This window comes from Grampus griseus (genome assembly GCF_964374135.1).
Source record: "Grampus griseus genome assembly, chromosome: 2".
Classification (NCBI taxonomy): Eukaryota; Metazoa; Chordata; class Mammalia; order Artiodactyla; family Delphinidae; genus Grampus; species Grampus griseus.
Genome location: NC_139018.1, coordinates 116,945,699 through 116,965,299, shown reverse-complemented (window position 1 = coordinate 116,965,299; position 19,601 = coordinate 116,945,699). Strand labels below are relative to the sequence as shown.

Here is a 19,601-nt window from a genome sequence, read left to right as displayed (position 1 = left end):
AGAGCAGCTAATGAACTCAGAACACAAAGTACCCCTGCCCTGGGCTCTGTTTCCTGATTGGAAACTGGGGGTGTGGGGCTCAGTTCAGACAGCTACAAAAACTCAGCTTTCTTTGTTTAAAAAAAAAATTATAAGGATGTGGAAAACATGGAACCTCCTACATTGCTGGCAGGAACGTAAAATGATGTAGGCTGCTTTGAAGCAGCTTGGCAGTTCCTCAAAAAGTTAAACATAGACTTACCTTATAACCCATATCATACTCCTAGATATATATCCAAAATAATGGAACACGTGTCCACACAAAAACATGTCCGCAAATGTTCACAGCAGCCTTATTCATAATAGCCAAAAAGTGGAAATAGCTCAAATGTCCATAAACTGATGAATGGGCAAACAAAATGTGGAATATCCATATGATGGAGTATAATTCTGCCATAAAAAGGAATGAAGTACTGATTACAACATGGAGGAACCCTGAAAACATTATGCTGAGTGAAAGAAGCCAGACGAAATAACATTCATATTTATATGAAATGTACAGCATAGGCAAATCCATAGAGACAGAAAGTAGATTAGTGGTTGCCTAGGGCTGGTGGGGTAGGGGGAATGGGGAGTGACTGCCATCGGGTATGGAGTTTCTCTTTGGAGTGATGCAAATGTCCTGGAATTAGATAATGATAATGCTTATACCACATAGTGAGTATACAAAAAAACACTGAATTATACACTTTAAAAGGATGAATTTTATGGTATGTGAGTTATATCTCAATCAAAAATGATATCCTTTAATGATGTTCTGATCATAAAAGAAATAATTGAGGAAATTACATAAGTATTAATTGATTAATTATGAAAAAGTACCATTAGAGCTCTCCTACCCATACTGTATGGTGGCCCCCCACAGGATCACCTTTGAAGGCTCCTGCCACCCTTTCTCCCTGATTCCCAGGTAATCTATATGGCGTGTTTGTCCCCCCCCACCTCCATGCCTTGTCCCTCATCTCACAACCTGCCATGCCTTGGGAAAAGAACTCTCTATAATTTACAACAGAAGAATACAACACTCACCATTTATTGAGCTCCATTTATTGAGCTATGTCCAGCCAGGACATAGTATTTTATATGCATTATCTTATATAATCTTCCCAATAACCTATTAAGTAGGTTCTATCGTTATTCTTTTTTTTAATATAAATTTATAAATTTATTGGGACTTCCCTGGTGACACAGCGGTTAAGAATCCGCCTGTCAAAGCAGGGGACACGGGTTTGAGCCCTGGTCCGGGAAGATCCCACATGCCTCAGAGCAACTAAGCCCGTGTGCCACAACTACTGAGCCTGAGCTCTAGAGCCCGTGAGCCACAACTACTGAGTCTGCATGCCACAACTACTGAAGCCCGCGCACCTAGAGCCCGTGCTCCACAACGAGAGAAGCCACCGCAATGAGAAGCCCGCTCACAGCAACGAAGAGTAGCCCCCGCTTGCCGCAACTAGAGAAAGCACAGGCTCTAGGAACACAGGCTTCAGTAGTTGTAGCTCACGGGCTCTAGGTGCACAGGCTTCAGTAGTTGCGGCACACGGACCCAGTAATCCATTTACTTTGAATTAATCAAAAGAGAGATAACGCTGGATGTGCCTGACCTGATTAGATGAGGTCTTTAAAGGAGGGTGAAGTGTCAGAGATACTCTCCTGCTGGTTTGAAGAAATAAGTGGTGGTATTGTGAGAGGGTCTATGGAGGGTCCATGTGGTAAGGCCCTGAGGGTGGACTCTAGGAGCTGAGAGTGATCCTTGGCTGACAGCAAGAAAAAAATGGGGACTCAGTCCTACCACTGTAAGGAACTGAATTCTGCCAACAACCTAAACAAGCTTGGAAGAGGACTCTGAGCTCCAGATGAGAATACAGTCCTGGCTGACATCTTGATTTCAGTCTTGTCAGAAGACCCTGAGTAGAAAACCAGTTATGCTATGAAGGCATAACTGACCTACAGAAACTGGGCAATAATAAATGGATATTGTTTTAAGCTGCTTAGTTTGTGGTAAATTGGTATGCAGCAACAAAAAAAACCCTAAAACAGGTGATGAGGGCTTAGAACTGCCCTCAAAGTAGCAGGGGATTCAGAATTTGCTGGGAAGTCAGCAAAGCCTACCTTTATGGGTGGTGGGGAAAGAAAATTTCTGGAGTCAGACAAAACTGGCCTCAAATCTAACTAAGCACTACTGTTTATCAGCTGTGTGATTCTTGGGCAGTGTCCTCTGAGTCTATTTCTTCATCCATAAAATAGGGATAAATACTTATCTCACAACAATGTTATAAGGCTTAGATGGGATAATAAATAGTTTGTAGCATGCAGTGGCACATAATAAATTATGGTCATAATTGTTTCTGAAAACAAGAACAACAAAAACACGCAACACTCCTGTAGCCAATCTAAGGTCCTGTAGGCCAAGTGGAGAGACTGACAGCAGAGACCAGTTGGGATTCAGTTGCCATATACCCCAGTGGGTTTTTTGTTTTTTTTTTTGGCTGCGCAAGGCTTCAGGGATCTTAGTTCCCCCACCAGGGACTGAACCCAGGCCATGGCAGTGAAAGCGCCGGGTCCTAACCACTGGACTGCTATGGAACTCCCAGCCCAGTGCTTTCTTTTTTTCGTTTTCAAGTTTTTATAGTTTTTTGTTTTGTTTTTTTAATTCTTATTGGAGTACAGTTGATTTACAGTGTTGTGTTAGCTTTTGCTGCACAGCAAAGTGAATCAGTTACACATATACATATATCCACTTCTTTCCAGATTCTTTTCCCAGTGCTTTCTTAATTATGGGAGTCCTGACCTCATCCTGAGCTTCCAGCTCTTGGAGATTTGATGAATATTAATTAAAATCAAAGAGGCGAAACCTTCCCCAGGTGTCCTTTCGTTAGGTTGGTGGGAGAAGTTGAGGACAGGTGCTTTGAAAAAAAGCTTTTTTATCATTTTCCCAGCCAGGTTCATACCCCCTAAAGCACTGCTAGGTAGGAAGCAGAGAAGGGCCAATACTGACACCCTGGAGACAGGGCCTAGACTCAGGAAGTGGAGAGTGAATGTCCATCTTTTCTTTCCTCAGATCCAGGGATAGAGAATGAGGGATAACAAGAGATAATGAGACTTTTCTCATTAACTGCTTGTGGCACCGAGATAATTCAGGCCTGGAGAATGTGGTCTCACTGCCCAGGAGCTCAAGGTCAGAATGCAGTTAGTGAAGCCAGATTAGACGTTAAGAGTCTTGGAATTTAATCAACCACCTCCTGTAGGGACTGGGGGAGGGCCTTTCACCAGAACTATCCAGGTGAGTCCTGGGACTGGGGATTAGGTGAAAAGAGCTTCGACTGCCAGCAAGGAATCTAATTTCTGAGCCCGTTTCTTTCTCTGTAACGTCAAGTGGTTGGACTCATTTTTTGAATGCTTGCGGGTGTGGTATAAGAATAGTTACTAATAGGATCCCTTATAGGTAAGCAGTCGTTCTGTCCCACTCGTTCTCTTATTTTAGGCTCAAACAGGGGGGTAAAGCAAAGAAGGTATTTTTATAATAATTTGTCGTTGTTATTGTTATTGTTCCCATGTTGAGGTGCTAGAGTCGCCTCCCGAGCCAGACTTGAACCACGCTACGGTCCACTGACGGTTCTTCGCCTTCTTCCTTCCATCCTAGCTCCACGATCGCCGCTGCAGTCCACGGGACCAGCGAGTCGGAGGAGAGCGGGGCCGAAATAAATTGTCCTGAGCGCGCCGCCGTAGCCCGCCCGAGGCCGCGTGGTGCCCCCTTCCGCCAAGGCGCGAACGCCGCAGTGGGCGGGCCCTCACGCTCCGCCCGCCGTGCGTCGGTGCGTGAGTCCGGACCCCACGAGCTCGCGAGCGGTCTTGAGCTCACACCCGGCTTCTCCTCAGCCTTATCCTGCGCGCCGCCATCACCGTCATGCTAGGCGCCGCTGTCCGCCGCTGCTCGGTAGCAGCAGCCGCAGTCGCCCGGACCAGCCCTCGAGGCCTCCTGCACCCCACTCCGGCCCCCGGCCCCGCCGCCGGTAAGGCCCCCGCCTGCCACTGTCCGCGCCCGCGTGTCCTTGCGGTGACCTGGGCCCCCGCTGCCACGCGAGGGCAGGCTCGCCCAGAGGCCTAGCTCCTGCCCTGCGGGCCGGCGGCCGAACCTGGTGACCGCTGGCCGTTCTCTCCGCCGCCTCGAGTTTTGGAGGACTCGAGGGCGCGCCCCCGGGGCCTCCCTCGGCGTGACTTCCTGGTGCGGGCACCGCGGACGGGTCAAGTGTGGACCTGCTGTGGGCGCCAAGGAGGGGGCACAGCGCACCTCCAGCGCCCACCGAACCCCTTCGGTCCCCGGGCCGTGACCTTGCCCCGGCGCTGACCCCGCGGCCACCTGACTGGGAGTGGCCACCGCCGGCCTGCAGCGCTTCGGCGAAGGTGACATTGAGCTCAGGGTAGGGGCGGGGGGGGGTGGTCCCTCCGGGGACCCCGGCACCGCCGCCCCCAGCGTCTTCCGAGAATGCGTTATACTTCCGTGTGGAACGCAGTATAGCCGTTTTTTCCGACATTTCTCGGTTAGCGTTTTGTGTGTCACTTTCTCAGACCATTCTGTTCTTTTTAGAGACTGCTGTGCCACGTTCTGATTCTTCCATTTTTACGATAGATCGACGTGTGTGGTTGTTTCCTGAGGTCTGGAAGAAAGCCTGACTGTTGATAGGTCTTATGATAAGAATATTACTCTTTCGAAAATTGGGTACCACAGATCCAGGAATACTGGCTTCTACAAACATGGGGAAGCGTTATTTTTGGCTTCCGGTTAGAAGCCTGATTGTTGGAGTATGAAATGGTCTGCTGATTGCTGTCTCTTATTTTGCCTTCCCCTTATATGTGTTCCGGGAAACTTTGTGTCCAGCACGGAACTTCTAATTATTGTAACTGCACTTTGATTTTGGTCCATGATGGTAGTATATGCGACATTATGAAATTTGGCTCCTAAGCATGCATATTTAAACATGTGAACTCAAACTCTTAGTAAGTTTGGACATAGTGATTTATCTTCTAGGCACTCTAGTCACCCTCTTTAGTATAATTCATAAAAAGCTTTATTTTAGGTGTTGTCCTGTAAACCTAAATATTTGCCACAAGGAGGCAGTCTTGGTTACATTTGTGTCAGCTACTTTCTAGCTGTGTGACCAAGGACTTATTAATTAAACCTTAAGACTCAGTTGTCTCATCTGTAAAATTGGGATAATATTTAGTAGTTGTGAGGTTTAACTGAGATAATGTAACTCTTAGCACCTTTCCTGGCACAAATGCTTAATACATATTTGCTTTTTTATAGTGCATTTCATTTTTGCATATTATAGGTGAGGTTTGTTATCAATATGAGATGAAGAGGTTTTATGCAATTAAAAGTCAGAAAGGACTAAGATTCTTGGATGAGGCTATCCAAGGTCAAGTGAAAGAGCTCTGGAGGGGTTACCTGAGGGGCCTCAAGTTTGCTGTAGGTAAGTAGCAACCCAAATTCCATATTTGGTCCCAGGAGAAGTCTCCAACTTGTAACAGAATTGTTTTCCAATAACTGCTGAGTTACATAATTAAATGTTTTGAATAATGGTTAGATTCTCTAGTCAACCGTTAAAAGTTACACAATCCTGGCACCTGTCCTTACCCTGATAGTTCTGAAAAGGTGGGAGGAGTTTCCGCTTTTCCTTTCTTGGTGCAGAGCTAAATTTAAGTAGCACTTTTTATTACCTTCCAACCTTTTCTGCACCACTCCCACATTTATAGATTTCCAGCCTTTGGACCCCAAGGTTCATGACTGCTCTTAAGCCTTACACCTCTGCAACCCTGCCTTTGAGCTTGTTCATGTACCCTCTACATTATTCACTTCTTTCCATTATTCCTAGAATCACCACCACCAAAATGTCCATTCTCTGAGCCTTGTCTGAGCTGATTAGTTATTGAAGGGGATTAATGAGCCCCTTAATTTTTCTAAATATATTGTTAACCCTTTTTTAAAAAAAGATTGCTTAACTGAATGCCAGAAAGCAGTGTTAGAAATAGATTTTTAGATTGTAGCCCTAGAAATGTCCCAATTTTTTACAGTTGCTTCCTTTTCCCTACTCTGGAATCTTTAGTTTATATGAAAGCACTGAGTAATTGTTTTCCAAAATAATTTACCATACAAGCCTCAAAACTAGGTGGAAATGCTGTACTTAAGTAGGGGTGGTGTGGGGGAGGGAAAAGATGCCTATATAGTTTACCTAAAAATCAAAATGTTAAGCATGTTCATAATAACTACAAGAATAGATCCTGCTCTGCCCATTACTAGAATTAAGAATATAATTTAAACCATGTGGGAGAGTATGTTTTTCCCAACCTGGAAGCTATGTGTGTTCCCAGTGCTTGCTTGGTATTCTAAATACTTGTCTCATACAGGGTTTTTGTTTTTTGTTTTTGAATACAACCAGTTTGTAATTTGGGACTCTCAGAAGGAAAGTGAACAAATTGTCGAAGGTGATCCATTGATCTCCCTGTCTAGGATTTGTAGTTGCTAGCCATCTTTTTCATAGTTAGAAAACAAAACAAAGCCGCGGTCATCCAGTGAAATCCATGCCCATGCCCAGCAGTGAGCAAAAGAAATTTGTTATCATGAAATGCTTTTCTGGGTGGTTGGAGAGAATTATATGCTTCATTTTTCTTGGGTAAATACTTAGAAGTGGAATTACTGGGTATGGTAGGTGTGTATTTAACTTGATAAGGAACTGGTAAACAGTTTATACTTCGATTATATACTTACACTTTATTCTGCTAGGAATAAGTTTAGTTTTTAAAAAAAGGAGTTTACAAATTTTGGTAACAGTGGGCTAAAGCGTTATTTTTGGTATGTTAAGCCTTTAAAAATAACTAGAAATTATACCAAGCTTGTCTAATTCGTATAACAAGAAATGCAATTTGAAGAATGTTTTATTTCTATAAATTAGAATTTCCATAAATAGAAGATCAATTAAGACATTTCTAGATAAGGATTAATTTAAAGCTACCATTCACTGAGTACCTACATACAAAGTACTAAACCCTGGGCAAAGTGTTAGCTTGCTTTCATTTTTAATCATCATACTCTGCTAAGGTAGTAGTATCCTCATTTTATACATAAGGAATATAAAACTTGAGTTAATTTTACCAGGGCCAAACAGTGGGAGAGTGAAGAGCCTAGAAGCATCTGACCACTAGGCTCGGCTGCCTCCTAAAACCCAAAGGTAAAAATGCCTTTTCCCACCTCCTGCTCCATTCAGAGGCTGTTTAGATAGAATTCAGATTTCTTAACTCCCAATTCACTGTCCATTTGATAGGCAGAAACTAAAAATGGGAAGGCTTTTCATATGGTACTAGAAAGGGTATATTGATTGAGAGCAGAATACTAAGTGTTTCCTATTTTCTTGATAGTGTTATATTAATAAATCTCACTTCTTAGAAATCTAGTAAAACTTTTTTCCATTGGGTGTAAGTCACTTTTTTAATTAGAATTTTCAAGGAAGGGGCTGTAGTTTGATAAAACAATTTTTAAATTACCATTGCTTTGTCAGGATGTATAATTTATTTTGGGATATAATTTAATGGAGAGCATAAGTTTTTTTTTTAATTTATCAAGAAAGTGTATCTTATAAATTTGCTTAAGAACTAGAATGGACATTGTTTTATTTTATTTTTGGCCACACCGAGTGGCTTGTGGGATCTTCGTTCCCCGACCAGGGATTGAACCCGGGCCCTCGACAGTGAAAGCGCAGAGTCCTAAGCACTGGACCGCCAGGGAATTCCCAAGAATGGACATTATTTTAAATTAAGAATTAATAATTGCTTATCATAAAACTAAGTGTATAAAGAAAGAAAGTTTTTCCTTTCAAAGATAACCGCTGTTAACAATTACATGCCAGCATTACACATTAGTGGGATAAAAGCATGAACGTACACACATAGTACTTTTTGTTCTACTTGCTTTAATGTGCTTAATTTTTAAGATTTTTTTCAAATCAGTACATAAGATTTGTTTCCTTTGACCTGCTGAATGATTTTCCTACCATGACATACATAGCTGAGTCAAAACTTCATGCATTGAGTGTATTTAATACCACTGAACTGTACATTTAGAAATGGTTAAGATGGTAAATTTTATGTTATGTGTATTTTAAGACACACCAAAAAAAGAAAAAAACAAAAAAACTTTATGTATTGGCAAGGTATGTCAAGTACTACTTCTATATATTGAAGTTTTTGCTCTCTCTCCCCTATAGCTATCCAGTCCATTCGCTGCTACTCCCATGGGTCACATGAGACAGATGAGGAGTTTGATGCTCGCTGGGTGACATACTTCAATAGGCCAGATATTGATGCTTGGGAATTGCGTAAAGGTAATTGGAACATAGACATATGTGTCTATTTTCGTATAGAGTTATGAACTGCTATGTAGTCTTCCACTACCTTGTTGAAAGTAACTACAGTTAACCCTTGAAAAACTTGGGGGGTTAGGGACACCAACACACACCCCCACATAGAAAATCCACATATAACTTTGCACTTGGTCCTCTTTATCCACAGTTCTGTGTCCAAGGTTCTCCATCTATGGATTCAGCCAACTTCGGATCATGTAGCACTGTAGTATTTATTGAAAAAAATCCACGTGTAAGTGGGCCTGTACAGTTCAAACCCATGTTGTTCAAGGGTCAACTGTATCATGCAAACTGGGGATTGTCATGCATCTTGCAATTAGGAAAGTTTATAGTTTCCAGAGTAAGTATTTCCTGTAAAGCAGGGTTTTAAAGGAGGCACAGTTGACATTTTGGGCCAGACAGTTCTTTGTTGCAAGGGCTGTCCTTTGCATTGTAGGATATTTAGCAGCATCCTTGGTTTCTACACACTAGATGCCAACACCCTCACACACCCCCAGTTGTGACAACTAAAAATGTCCCCTGGGGGACAAAATCATCACTGCTATAATGATAGGCCGGGGTGAGCAAGATTTAACAGTTGTGTAATTTTTAGATAATTTACGCAAGTAGTCATTTGGTTCTCTTCCTCTCTTGGTAATAGTTTGGGATTTTTGTTATTTTTATTCTCAGTTATGATTTGTCTTGCCCTGAATAAGAGTCCGATCTGAATAAGCTAGAACTTGTTTATCCTAAATTTGTAAGTACACATTTAACATAAGTAAGTAGCATTAATAATAACCAGCTAGTGACTGGTAGGTAACTAATTCTAAATGTAAGAAGTTTATCTCAGACCAAGAGTTCATTCTCTATGACTATATTCTAGCATTGCAGTCACTGGTGTCCTTTGTTTAAATATTTTTAAATAAATAAAAGCAAGAAACCTAAGTGCTTCATACTTTTCTGCAGGAATGTAATGACACCATTTTGCTGCAGCTGGGGAAATTCTTATTGGATAATCTTGAGTAGAAGTAATAAAAAGAACAGCAGTTCTGCATTCCCATTAAGAGAATCTTAAATTTTATGATGTATCATTTTGTGCTGAGCCAAAAGGAATCATGCCCAGTCATTTTCTGGTTGAATGTTTTTGATTGTGTGCTAATGGCTCTCTGTATCTCCTTAATGTCCTCATTTGGGCTTCATTACCTCTCCTTAAGCATTTCTGTGGTGGTTTTTAGATTATTTTCCAATCAGATCTATTTTAAAGCAATCAAAGTACATACATCATACTAAGAGTTAAAGATATAAGTTGAAAATGGCCCTCTTGTTTGAAAAGAAACCAGCTACTTTTGAAAACAGGGTTTGCATTTAAGAAAACTCTTGAGGTTTTTTTCCTTCCGTCTGCATGCATGCTGCTGCATAGTTCTTTTCACTAACTCACTGTGGAAGATCCACTGTGATCTCATTATCTAGAATATATTTTATTTTTGGCTGCACCATGCAGCTTACAGGATCTTAGTTCCCTGACCAGGGATCGAACCCAGGACCCTGGCAGTGGACCCGCTGAGTCCTAACCAGTCCTCCCTAGCCTGGGAATTCCCAGTTATCTCATTTTAGAGATAAGAGAATAGAGGCTCAAACAGACAAGATCACATGTCTATGGTTCAATAAAAATACAGATAACTAACTCATAGTTTAAGTGAGGATATACCAGGTTGATATGACCCCTCTTTTTAATTTGACAGGGATGAACACCCTTGTTGGCTATGATCTGGTTCCAGAACCCAAAATCATTGATGCTGCTTTGCGGGCATGCAGACGCTTAAATGATTTTGCTAGTGCAGTCCGCATCCTAGAGGTTGTTAAGGTCAGTAAAATAACAATGTTTTGGAAGTAGGTGGACTGTTGATTAGGTATTAGCATATTCTGTGTTTCTGAGTTTGTTAAAATACCTAAAATTAGTTCTTATATAGCTAGAGGGAATGTACATTGCGGTTACAGTCTTTTTGGAGGGTGGTTTGGTAGAATTTATTCAGAGACTTAAAAATTATGCTTGATACCCATTTGTTCAGCAATCCCATATGAGAATTTACCTTAAGGAAATAATTAAGAGTGTACAGTTTATCTTTGTGCTGTTTGTGATATGAAATTCAATGTTGCTAGTGGTTTCTTAAGGTGGGACTTCCCAGAAGAGGTTATTATTCATGTTGTAGAAATGTGTTTAACATTAAAGATACTCATAGTATATTAACTGAGGGAAATTATGAAATAATTTTTGCAGTGTATGACCCCATTTTATTAAAAAGTATAGAGAGAATGATCAAAATGTAAGAGGATATATACTTATTCTCCTCCCTCTTACTTGATTATAGTTTCTAATTTTTCTGTAATGAACAAGTTAATGCATGGAATTTTAAATAAGAATTTTATAATTTAGCAAACAGCTAAGGGACCTAGAGTTTGTTAAAGACAGAAGAGTAATAGCTTGGCATTGTCTTAGTTCATTTGACTTTTTTAATATTTGTCCCTGAGGAACAAATATTATGACAATATAGGTGTGATTATATGTTATGGCGAGTATTCATCAAAACTCTCTTGCCTTGGAAATAAGTATCCTCTAAGTGTGGCTCTCCGTGAAAAGACATTGTGTTCTATAAGAAAGAAATTCAAGGTCTGTAAGAGGGAAAGTATGATACTACTTTATCTAAAATGGGTAAGATAATTAAGGGTTCTGTAGGCTATCAATCCATTCAGCACCAGTAGTTAATTCAGTTAGGGTCTCAAATTGAGGCAAATCAAAAAACTTTTTTCTGTGATAATTTAATTATTACTGTTGCCTGCTAGGCATGTTTAATTGCCTTCACGAAATTCTGTCATCACCACCTTCTTTTCCAGTAACTCAAGGCTTTAAAATGTTTTTTTCCCTTGGGTTTAGACCAGTTGTCTTAGTTAGTCTCCAGGTGTCTTAAAAACCTACCTTTGTTTTGTTTTTTATTTTTGGCTGCGTCGGGTCTTCGTTGCTGCGCGCGGGCTTTCTCTAGTTGCAGCGAGTGGGGGCTACTCTTCGTCGAGGTGCGCGGGCTTCTCGTTGCAGTGGCTTCTATTGTTGCAGAGCACAGGCTCTAGGCGCGCGGGCTTCAGTAGTTGTGGCGCGTGGGCTCAGTAGTTGTGACTCGCGGGCTCTAGAGTGCAGGCTCAGTAGTTGTGGCACACGGGCTTAGTTGCTCCACAGCATGTGGGATCTTCCTGGACCAGGGCTCAAACCCATGTGTCCCCTGCATTAGCAGGCGGATTCTTAACCACTGCACCACCAGAGAAGTCCCAAGTTGCTGTCTTTTTTGAACAGATATGTTAACTTAAAAGTAGGTGACTTGTATTCTCTGCTACTAGCCTCTGCATATGTGATTAAAAGCATTTTCAAGTTCATTTTGTTAATAGAGACAGCTTTTCAGAGCTAAATGTGACTATTTTCTTTGCCATCAGGACAAAGCAGGACCTCATAAGGAAATCTACCCCTATGTCATCCAGGAACTTAGACCAACTTTAAATGAACTGGGAATCTCCACTCCAGAGGAACTGGGCCTTGACAAAGTATAAACCCCATGGGTAAGCTACATACCTGAAAAAGGCAGGAAAGAATCCAGGGAGGGGTGAGTGAGTGGCATTTCAGTATTCTCAGAGTAAGACCTTTTCGTGGCCTTTTTAGAGGCTGTGAGCTTAGAGATTGAGAGAGTACCTATGATGATTAATTTAAGGAGCTAGAATTGTTGTTTCTAGTTGTCATAATTATTCTTTTACTGGCGTAAAGGCAAGTAAAAGCCTTATTTTAAAATCTATATAAAATATTTCAAGCATAATGAATAGCATAGGGAATAAGTGTAACCACACCCAGATTTTGAGGTATTATTATTTTTGCCATGTGTGCTTTAGTTTTCCCCCTCCCCCAAGAAATGACATGTTTCACATAGAGTTGAAGCCCTCTCTGTACCTCTTCCCTAATTCCAGCCCTTTAACCTCCCCCAGCTAAAGGTAATCTACATAGGTGTTCATCATGCATGCTTTTATACATCTGTTTATTTTTAATAGGGTTTTATTGATTTGATGATTCTGTTTTTTGTGTGCCCATGTTGGAATATGATAGTTAAGTAATATTCATTGATAATAAAAGCTTATTTGATACCTTGTCCTCTATGGAAAGACAGATTAGGTAATAAAACGAGCCACAGGATTGCCTGGGTGGTGAGCAGTACGCAGAAAATCCTTTGTAAAACAGAAAATATATAAGTAAAAAGTCATATATTTATTTTATTTAACAAACACACATAGTGTATATAACTCTTACTATGTGTCAGGTACTGTTTTTTGAGCTTTATAAGTATTAACTCATTTAATCCTCAAACAGTCCTGTGAGGTACTTACTATTATTATAATTATTCCCATTTTACTATTTTACTGATGAGGAAACTGAGGCACATTGTCCAAGGTCATACAGCTAGTAGAGGAACCCACATTTAAACCCAGGCAGTCTGGCTCCAGAGTCCATTGCTTTTACTATGCCACACATCCTTTGCATTGCAGTGCTGAGGCATTTACTAAGGCCATACTCTTACTTCTCAGAGGTAAATGATGAGGCTTAAGTAGAGGATTTGCTTCCTAAGAGTAAGAAGAAGCTTATTTTTAAAAGATGGAACTAAACTATCTTATAAAAGTTTTAATAAAAGTGGACCCCAAATTATTTAAAGAGCTAGTATCAGACTCCTCACAAGATAAAGAGCCAGGTTAGGATACCATTAGTCAACATCTAATTTCACACCTAATAAACATTTAAAAATCAGGGCTTCCCTGGTGGCGCACTGATTAAGAATCCACCTGCCAATGCAGGGGACATGGGTTTGAGCCCTGGTTCGGGAAGATCCCACATGCCGTGGAGCAACTAAGCCCGTGCACCACAACTAATGAACCTGCGCTCTAGAGCCCGCGAGCCACAACTACTGAAGCCCGCTCACCTAGAGCCCATGCTCTGCAACAAGGGAAGCCACCGCAGAGAGAAGTCTGCACCATAATGAAGAGTGGCCCCTGCTCGCTGCAGCTAGAGAAAGCCCATGCACAGCAACAAAGACCCAACGCAAATGGATGAAGATGTGGCACCTGTATACAATGAAGTATTACTCAGCCATAAAAAGAAACGAAATTGAGTTATTTGTAGTGAGGTGGATGGACCGAGAGTCTGTCATACAGAGTGAAGTAAGTCAGAAAGAGAAAAACAAATACCGTGTGCTAACACATATATATGGAATCTAACAAAAAAAAACAAAGGCCCAACGCAGCCAATAAATAAATAAATTAAATTAAATTAAATTTTTAAAAAATCTTAGAACTCAAAAAGAATCCCTATATTCAATCTTCCTGCTGACAAAGTGAGCAAAAAATGCCTGAGGTTTTGTTTTTGTTTTTTTAAAGGAGCTTTTTTTTTTTAAAAATTAATTAATTAATTTTTGGCTGTGTTGGGTCTTCGTTTCTGTGCGAGGGCTTTCTCTAGCTGTAGCAAGCGGGGTCCACTCTTCATCGCGGTGCGCGGGCCTCTCACTATCGCGGCCTCTCTTGTTGCGGAGCACAGGCTCCAGACGCGCAGGCTCAGTAGTTGTGGCTCACGGGCTTAGTTGCTCCGCGGCATGTGGGATCTTCCCAGACCAGGGCTCTAACCCATGTCCCCTGCAGCGGTAGGCAGACTCAACCACAGCGCCACCAGGGAAGCCCTGCCTGAGGTTTTGTAATCCAATTTTGAGGTCTCTTTTCACAGCTTGCTTTGGAGCAAGAGTCTTAATTTTATCTTTGTCCACCCCTATGCCACTACCACCTCCTCCTCCTCCCTGAAACCAGATAGCACATCTTTGTAAAACGTGGAAAGGCTTTCATTTATCAAGTATTATTCCAAGAAGTCCAGAAGATCTTTGTTATGTAGGATATTTTGTAGCAGCAGTAACACTGTACTCTTTTACTCAAAATTTTTTTAAGAGGGCAACTCCCCAACACTCTTCTGATTGGAAAAGACTACCCCAATAATTACCAGGTGTATGACAACAGAAAACTAAGCAGTACCTGGTGTGTTGATTGCAGGCAGGATTAAGTAAGAGCAGAAGAGACTACACAGAGACAGTGATTTTCTTGGGCTGTTGCTCTAAAGGTTATTTTTAGTAAGATTTCTACCTTTTCTTTATTTCCTAGCTAATTTTTCATGTTTTCTCTTACAGATGGGCTTCCTAAGGATTTATTGATAATGCTACTTGATTGTAAACAATCACCTGGAAATACTGATGAAAACATATTACCTTATTTGAACAAGTTTTCCTTTGTTGAGTACCAAACCATGTAATGTAACTTGGACTTTAATAAAAGGGAAATGAGTTTGAACTGAAATTAGGTATTGTTTCATGTGTTTGCATTGAAAAGCAAAAAAAAAGAACTATTATAGGGTCGTTGGTTTCATTGGTTTCCGTGTTATATGCTGAGAGAACTGCTTCAATTCTCTGGAAACCACCCAACATGAAAGTCAGCTACATAAACATATTTGGGTGCACTGGCTGGTAAATTAGCTAAAAATTAAAAGTCATTTATATAGAATTTTCTTGCTGACAGGCCAGCAAGTACCCTGGACTTAGGGGATTGGATGTCCTTGGGGATAGATCAAATTGTGTACCTTCCCAAAAATGGGTGAAATAAAGTTTTAAAGTGGTCATTAAGATAGTCTTGAGGATGTGCTGATAATAGCCAGCCCCTTAGTGCCTCTTTTTTTTCCCTACATGTTCTTCCCTCGCAGTACAGTATTAGCCTTGGACATCGAAGACTTTGCTGGGGTAGATTTGGAGGCTTTCTGCTTAAAGAACTGAGTAAATGAGGTTTGTTTTTTTTTTTACGTAATTTTATTTATTTATTTATTTTTTTGGCTGCATTGGGTCTTTGTTGCTGCGTGCAGGCTTTCTGTCTAGTTGCGGCCAGCCGGGACTACTCTTCATTGCGGTGCACAGGCTTCTTATTGCTGTGGAGCGCAGGCTCTAGGCGCATGGGCTTCAGTAGTTGCAGCACGCAGGCTCAGTAGTTGTGGCTCGAGGGCTCTGGCGCACGGGCTTAGTTGCTCTGCAGCATGTGGGATCTTCCTGGACCAGGGCTCGAACCCGTGACCCCTGCGTTGGCAGGCGGATTCTTAACCACTGCGCCACCAGGGAAGTCCAAGTTTACTTGAGAGAATAAAATACACAAATCCTGTCTTACTTTAGAAGCCCCGTAATAGTAGAAACCAGCTGCTGTATAACGAGGTTTTAGGTTTGAGTGACTTATAATACAGCCAGTTCAGACTGCAGCCTCAGGCGAATTGGATTAATAGTAGGTTGAAATTTAGATGTCTTCTCTCCTAAAGCCGTGTAAGGAAATGTTAGTAAAATCAGTTATCGGGGACTTCCCTGGCGGTCCAGTGGTTTAGACTTCGTGCTTCCACTGCAGGGGGCATGGGTTCGATTCCTGGTCGGGGAAATAAGATCGTGCATGCCACGTGATGTGGCCAAAAAAAGGAAAAAAAAATCAGTTTTGGTAAGATTTAACACAAATGACCTTTTATAAAAGGCTGATTCCCTACCAAAACGTCCCCCTTTCCCCCTTTTTAAGAAGTAGAGATGTGAAACTAACAATATGGTCTACTTTTAGGTAGAGCTAGAACACAGTCATAGCTTGATGATGGGTAGGGCTTCTACCCTAACAGAATGGGGTCTCTAGCTTTTTCTTTCCCTACTCTGTTTTGAAAAATTTCAAACCGATTAATGATTTGCTACATTTGTTTCGTTCTAGTATATACACACACTTTTTCCTCAATCAGTTGAAAATGAGTTCCAGACGTGACACTTTACCCGTTAAATGCTTTTTTTTTTTTTTTTTTGCGGTACGCAGGCCTCTAACTGTTGTGGCCTCTCCCGTTGCGGAGCACAGGCTCTGGACGCGCAGGCTCAGCGGCCATGGCTCACGGGCCCAGCCGCTCCGCGGCATGTGGGATCCTCCCAGACGGGGGCACGAACCCGTGTCCCCTGCATCGGCAGGCGGACTCTCAGCCACTGCGCCACCAGGGAAGCCCCTTAAATACTTTTTTTTAAATAAATTTATTTTATTGATTTATTTTTGTCTGTGTCAGGTCTTCGTTGCTGCACTTGGGCTTTTCTGTAGTTGTGGCGAGCGGGGGCTACTCTTCGTTGGGGTGCGCAGGCTTCTCATTGTGGTGGCTTCTCTTGTTGCAGAGCACGGGCTCTAGGCATGTGGGCTTCAGTAGTTGTGGCACGTGGGCTCAGTAGTTGTGGCTCATGGGCCCTAGAGCACAGGCTCAGTAGTTGTGGCACACGAACTTAGTTGCTCCACAGCACGTGGGATCTTCCCGGACCAGGGCTCAAACGCGTGTCCCCTGCATTGGCAGGCGGATTCTTAACCATTGTGCCACCAGGGAAGCCCCTACCCCTAAATACTTAAGCAACGTTTAAGAGAGAGGCCTTTTCCTCCTAAATAACCACAGTACCATTAACATGCTTCAAGAAGTTTGGCATAAAATATATACAATTGATTTTTCTGAAGAGGCCAGGCCAGTGGTGTAGAATGTCCTACATCTGCATCTTCCTGATTGTTTCCTCATATTAAAATCCAGTTAAATGTTTCTGGCAAGGATATAGTAGTCCCTTCCCTTATCTGCAGTTTTGCTTTCTGCAATTTGTTACCCATAGTAAACTGAGGTACAAAAATATTAAATGGAAAATTCCAGAAATAAACATGTTTTAAATTGAGCACCGTTCTGAGTAGCATAATGAAATCTTTCGCTTTCCCTCTCCATCCCATACATCCCATTAGTCACTTAGTAGCTGTCTTAGTTATCAGGTTGACTATCATGATATCACAGTGCTTGTGTTCAAATAACTTTACTTAATAATATCCCCAAAGTGCAAGAGTAGTAATGCTGGCAATTTGCATATGCTAAAGAGAACCTGGAAAGTGCTTCCTTTAAGTGAAAAGGTGAAAGTTCTTGACTTAATAAGGAAAGAAAAAAAAGTCCTATGCTGAGGGTGCTAAGGTCTAAGAACAACTCCAGTCTGTTTTATCGTGAAGAAGGAAAAATATTTGTGCTAGTTTTGCTGTTGAACCTTGAACTGCAAAAGTTATAGCCACAGTGAGATAAGCGCTTAGTTAAGATGGAAAGACATTAAATTCGTACAATAAGATATTCTGAGGGAGAGAGAGAGACCACATTCACATAACTTTTATTACACTACATTTTTATTAGTTATTGTTAATCTCTTACTGTGCCTAATTTATAAATTAAACTTTATCATAGGTATGTATAGGAAAAAGCATAGTCTTTACAGGGTTCGTTCTGTACTATCCCCAGTTTCAGGCGTCCACTGGGGGTCCTGGAATGTATCCTGCATGGGTAAGGGGGTACTACAGTACTACACAGATGATGTGAAATTCCAATTATATCGCCTCAAGAGGGACATGATGTGAGTATGTCCAGCATTTTTTTTTTTTTTTTTACATCTACCCATCAACCAACAGAAGGCAACACAATGTAGAAATAGGGTGAGAAAATGGTTTGTATTTAGACCTATGTTCAAATCCCATTCTATATAGCAGTTATATGACTATGGATAAGTTAGCCAACCTTCCTGTGCTTCTGTTTTATGATCTGAAAATGGGAGCTACTTTGCAGGCTTATAATAAGAATGAAAGATTAATAAGATTAGGTCTTATTCATTATAATCATTTTTATAATCATGGTGCTTAGGAAAATGGTTTAAGCCTAGCCATTCTTTCCTAAGCTTTGCTAGCTGCCAATGCAGTTTCTCCTGTTTGTACAGATGCCAGGGCGCTTGTCCTTAGCAGCACGTGGAGTCCATCTTCCATGTTTTGCAAAGGCAAGTTCATTTGGCCCAATTTTGCATAATTTTCCTACGTTGGGGAGGTTTGTTCAAAACAAAGAAAAGTGGGAGGGAGGAGGGTAAGCTGGGACGAAATGAGAGAGTGGCATGGACTTATCTATACCAACAAATGTAAAATAGAGAGCTAGTGGGAAGCAGCCACATAGCACAGGGAGATCAGCTTGGTGCTTTGTGACCACCTAGAGGGGTGGGGTGGGTAGGGAGGGTGGGAGGGAGACGCAAGAGGGAGGAGATAATGAGGATGTATGTATGTGTATAGCTGATTCACTTTGTTACACAGCAGAAACTAACACACCATTGTAAAGCAATTATACTCCAATAAAGATGTTAAAAAAAGTGACGTGATTCTGTGGTAGCCTTGGCTCACCACAGCTGTGGTCATGCTTTTATTTATGATTAGCTGTCTGCCCAGCATTTTAATTCTAAAAGTATCATGTTAGAGCAAGTATTAAGCTCTGGAAGTAAATTCTGAAAATTTGGAGAATGTCATTTGTATTAGTGTACTAGGGCTGCCATAACAATACCACAGGCTTAAAGAACAGAAATGTAGGAGTTCCCTGATGGTCTAGTGGTTAGGATTTGGCACTTTCACTGCCGTGGCCCAGGTTCCATCCCTGGTTGGGAAACTGAGATCCCGCAAGCTGTGCGGCCAAAAAAAAAAAAAAACACACAAAAAACAAATTTATTTCTCACAATTCTGGAGGCTGGAAGTCCAAGATCAAGGTGCCAGCAGGGTTGGTTTCTGATAAGACTGTCTGCCTTGCTTGCAGAGAGCTGCCTTCTCTGTGTCCTCACAAGGCCTTTTTCTCTGTGTGCACACATCTTTGGTGTCTCTTTTTTTTTTTTTTTTTTTTTTGGCCACACTGCATGGCATGCAGGATCGTAGTTCCCCGACCAGGGATTGAACCGTGTCCCCTTCAGTGGAAGTGCAGAGTCCTAACCACTGGACTGCCAGGGAATTCCCTGGTGTCTCTTTTCTTAAAAGGACACCAATCCTATTGGATTACAGCTCCACCCTTACGACCTCATTTAACCTTAATCACCCCCTTAAAGGCTTTAGCTCTGAATAAAGGCACATTGGGGATTAGGGCTTCAACATATGAATTTGGGTGGGTGGGGGCACAATTCAGTCCATAACATTAAAGACATACACCTGACTGGTATAAAAAGAGGTCAGGGGCTTCCCTGGTGGCGCAGTGGTTGAGAGTCC

The 19,601-nt window shown here is 41.6% G+C and overlaps 1 protein-coding gene across 2 annotated transcripts; it reads left to right on the top strand.

Annotated features, from left to right (window-relative positions):
* Positions 1-3,834: 3,834 nt before the first annotated feature.
* Positions 3,835-14,849, top strand: COX5A (cytochrome c oxidase subunit 5A). 2 transcript variants are annotated; one of them, XM_082647350.1, is made up of 6 exons: positions 3,835-4,049; positions 5,370-5,510; positions 8,298-8,414; positions 10,175-10,296; positions 11,913-12,035; positions 14,681-14,849. In XM_082647350.1, the coding sequence occupies exons 1-5, from the start codon at positions 3,944-3,946 to the stop codon at positions 12,024-12,026; spliced, it is 600 nt and encodes a 199-aa protein (XP_082503476.1). In that variant the 5' UTR covers positions 3,835-3,943; the 3' UTR covers positions 12,027-12,035; positions 14,681-14,849. The 2 variants fall into 2 exon arrangements, with proteins under 2 accessions (XP_082503476.1, XP_082503477.1); XM_082647351.1 differs by lacking the exon at positions 5,370-5,510 and having other exon boundaries at positions 3,839-4,049.
* Positions 14,850-19,601: the final 4,752 nt, after the last annotated feature.

Coding starts and splice junctions, on each gene's coding strand:
- COX5A (XM_082647350.1), top strand. CDS start 3,944: ATGCTAGGCGCCGCTGTCCGCCGCTGCTCGGTAGCAGCAGCCGCAGTC. Junction 4,050..5,369: donor GGCCCCCGGCCCCGCCGCCG/GTAAGGCCCCCG, acceptor TGCATATTATAG/GTGAGGTTTGTTATCAATAT. Junction 5,511..8,297: donor GGGCCTCAAGTTTGCTGTAG/GTAAGTAGCAAC, acceptor TCTCCCCTATAG/CTATCCAGTCCATTCGCTGC.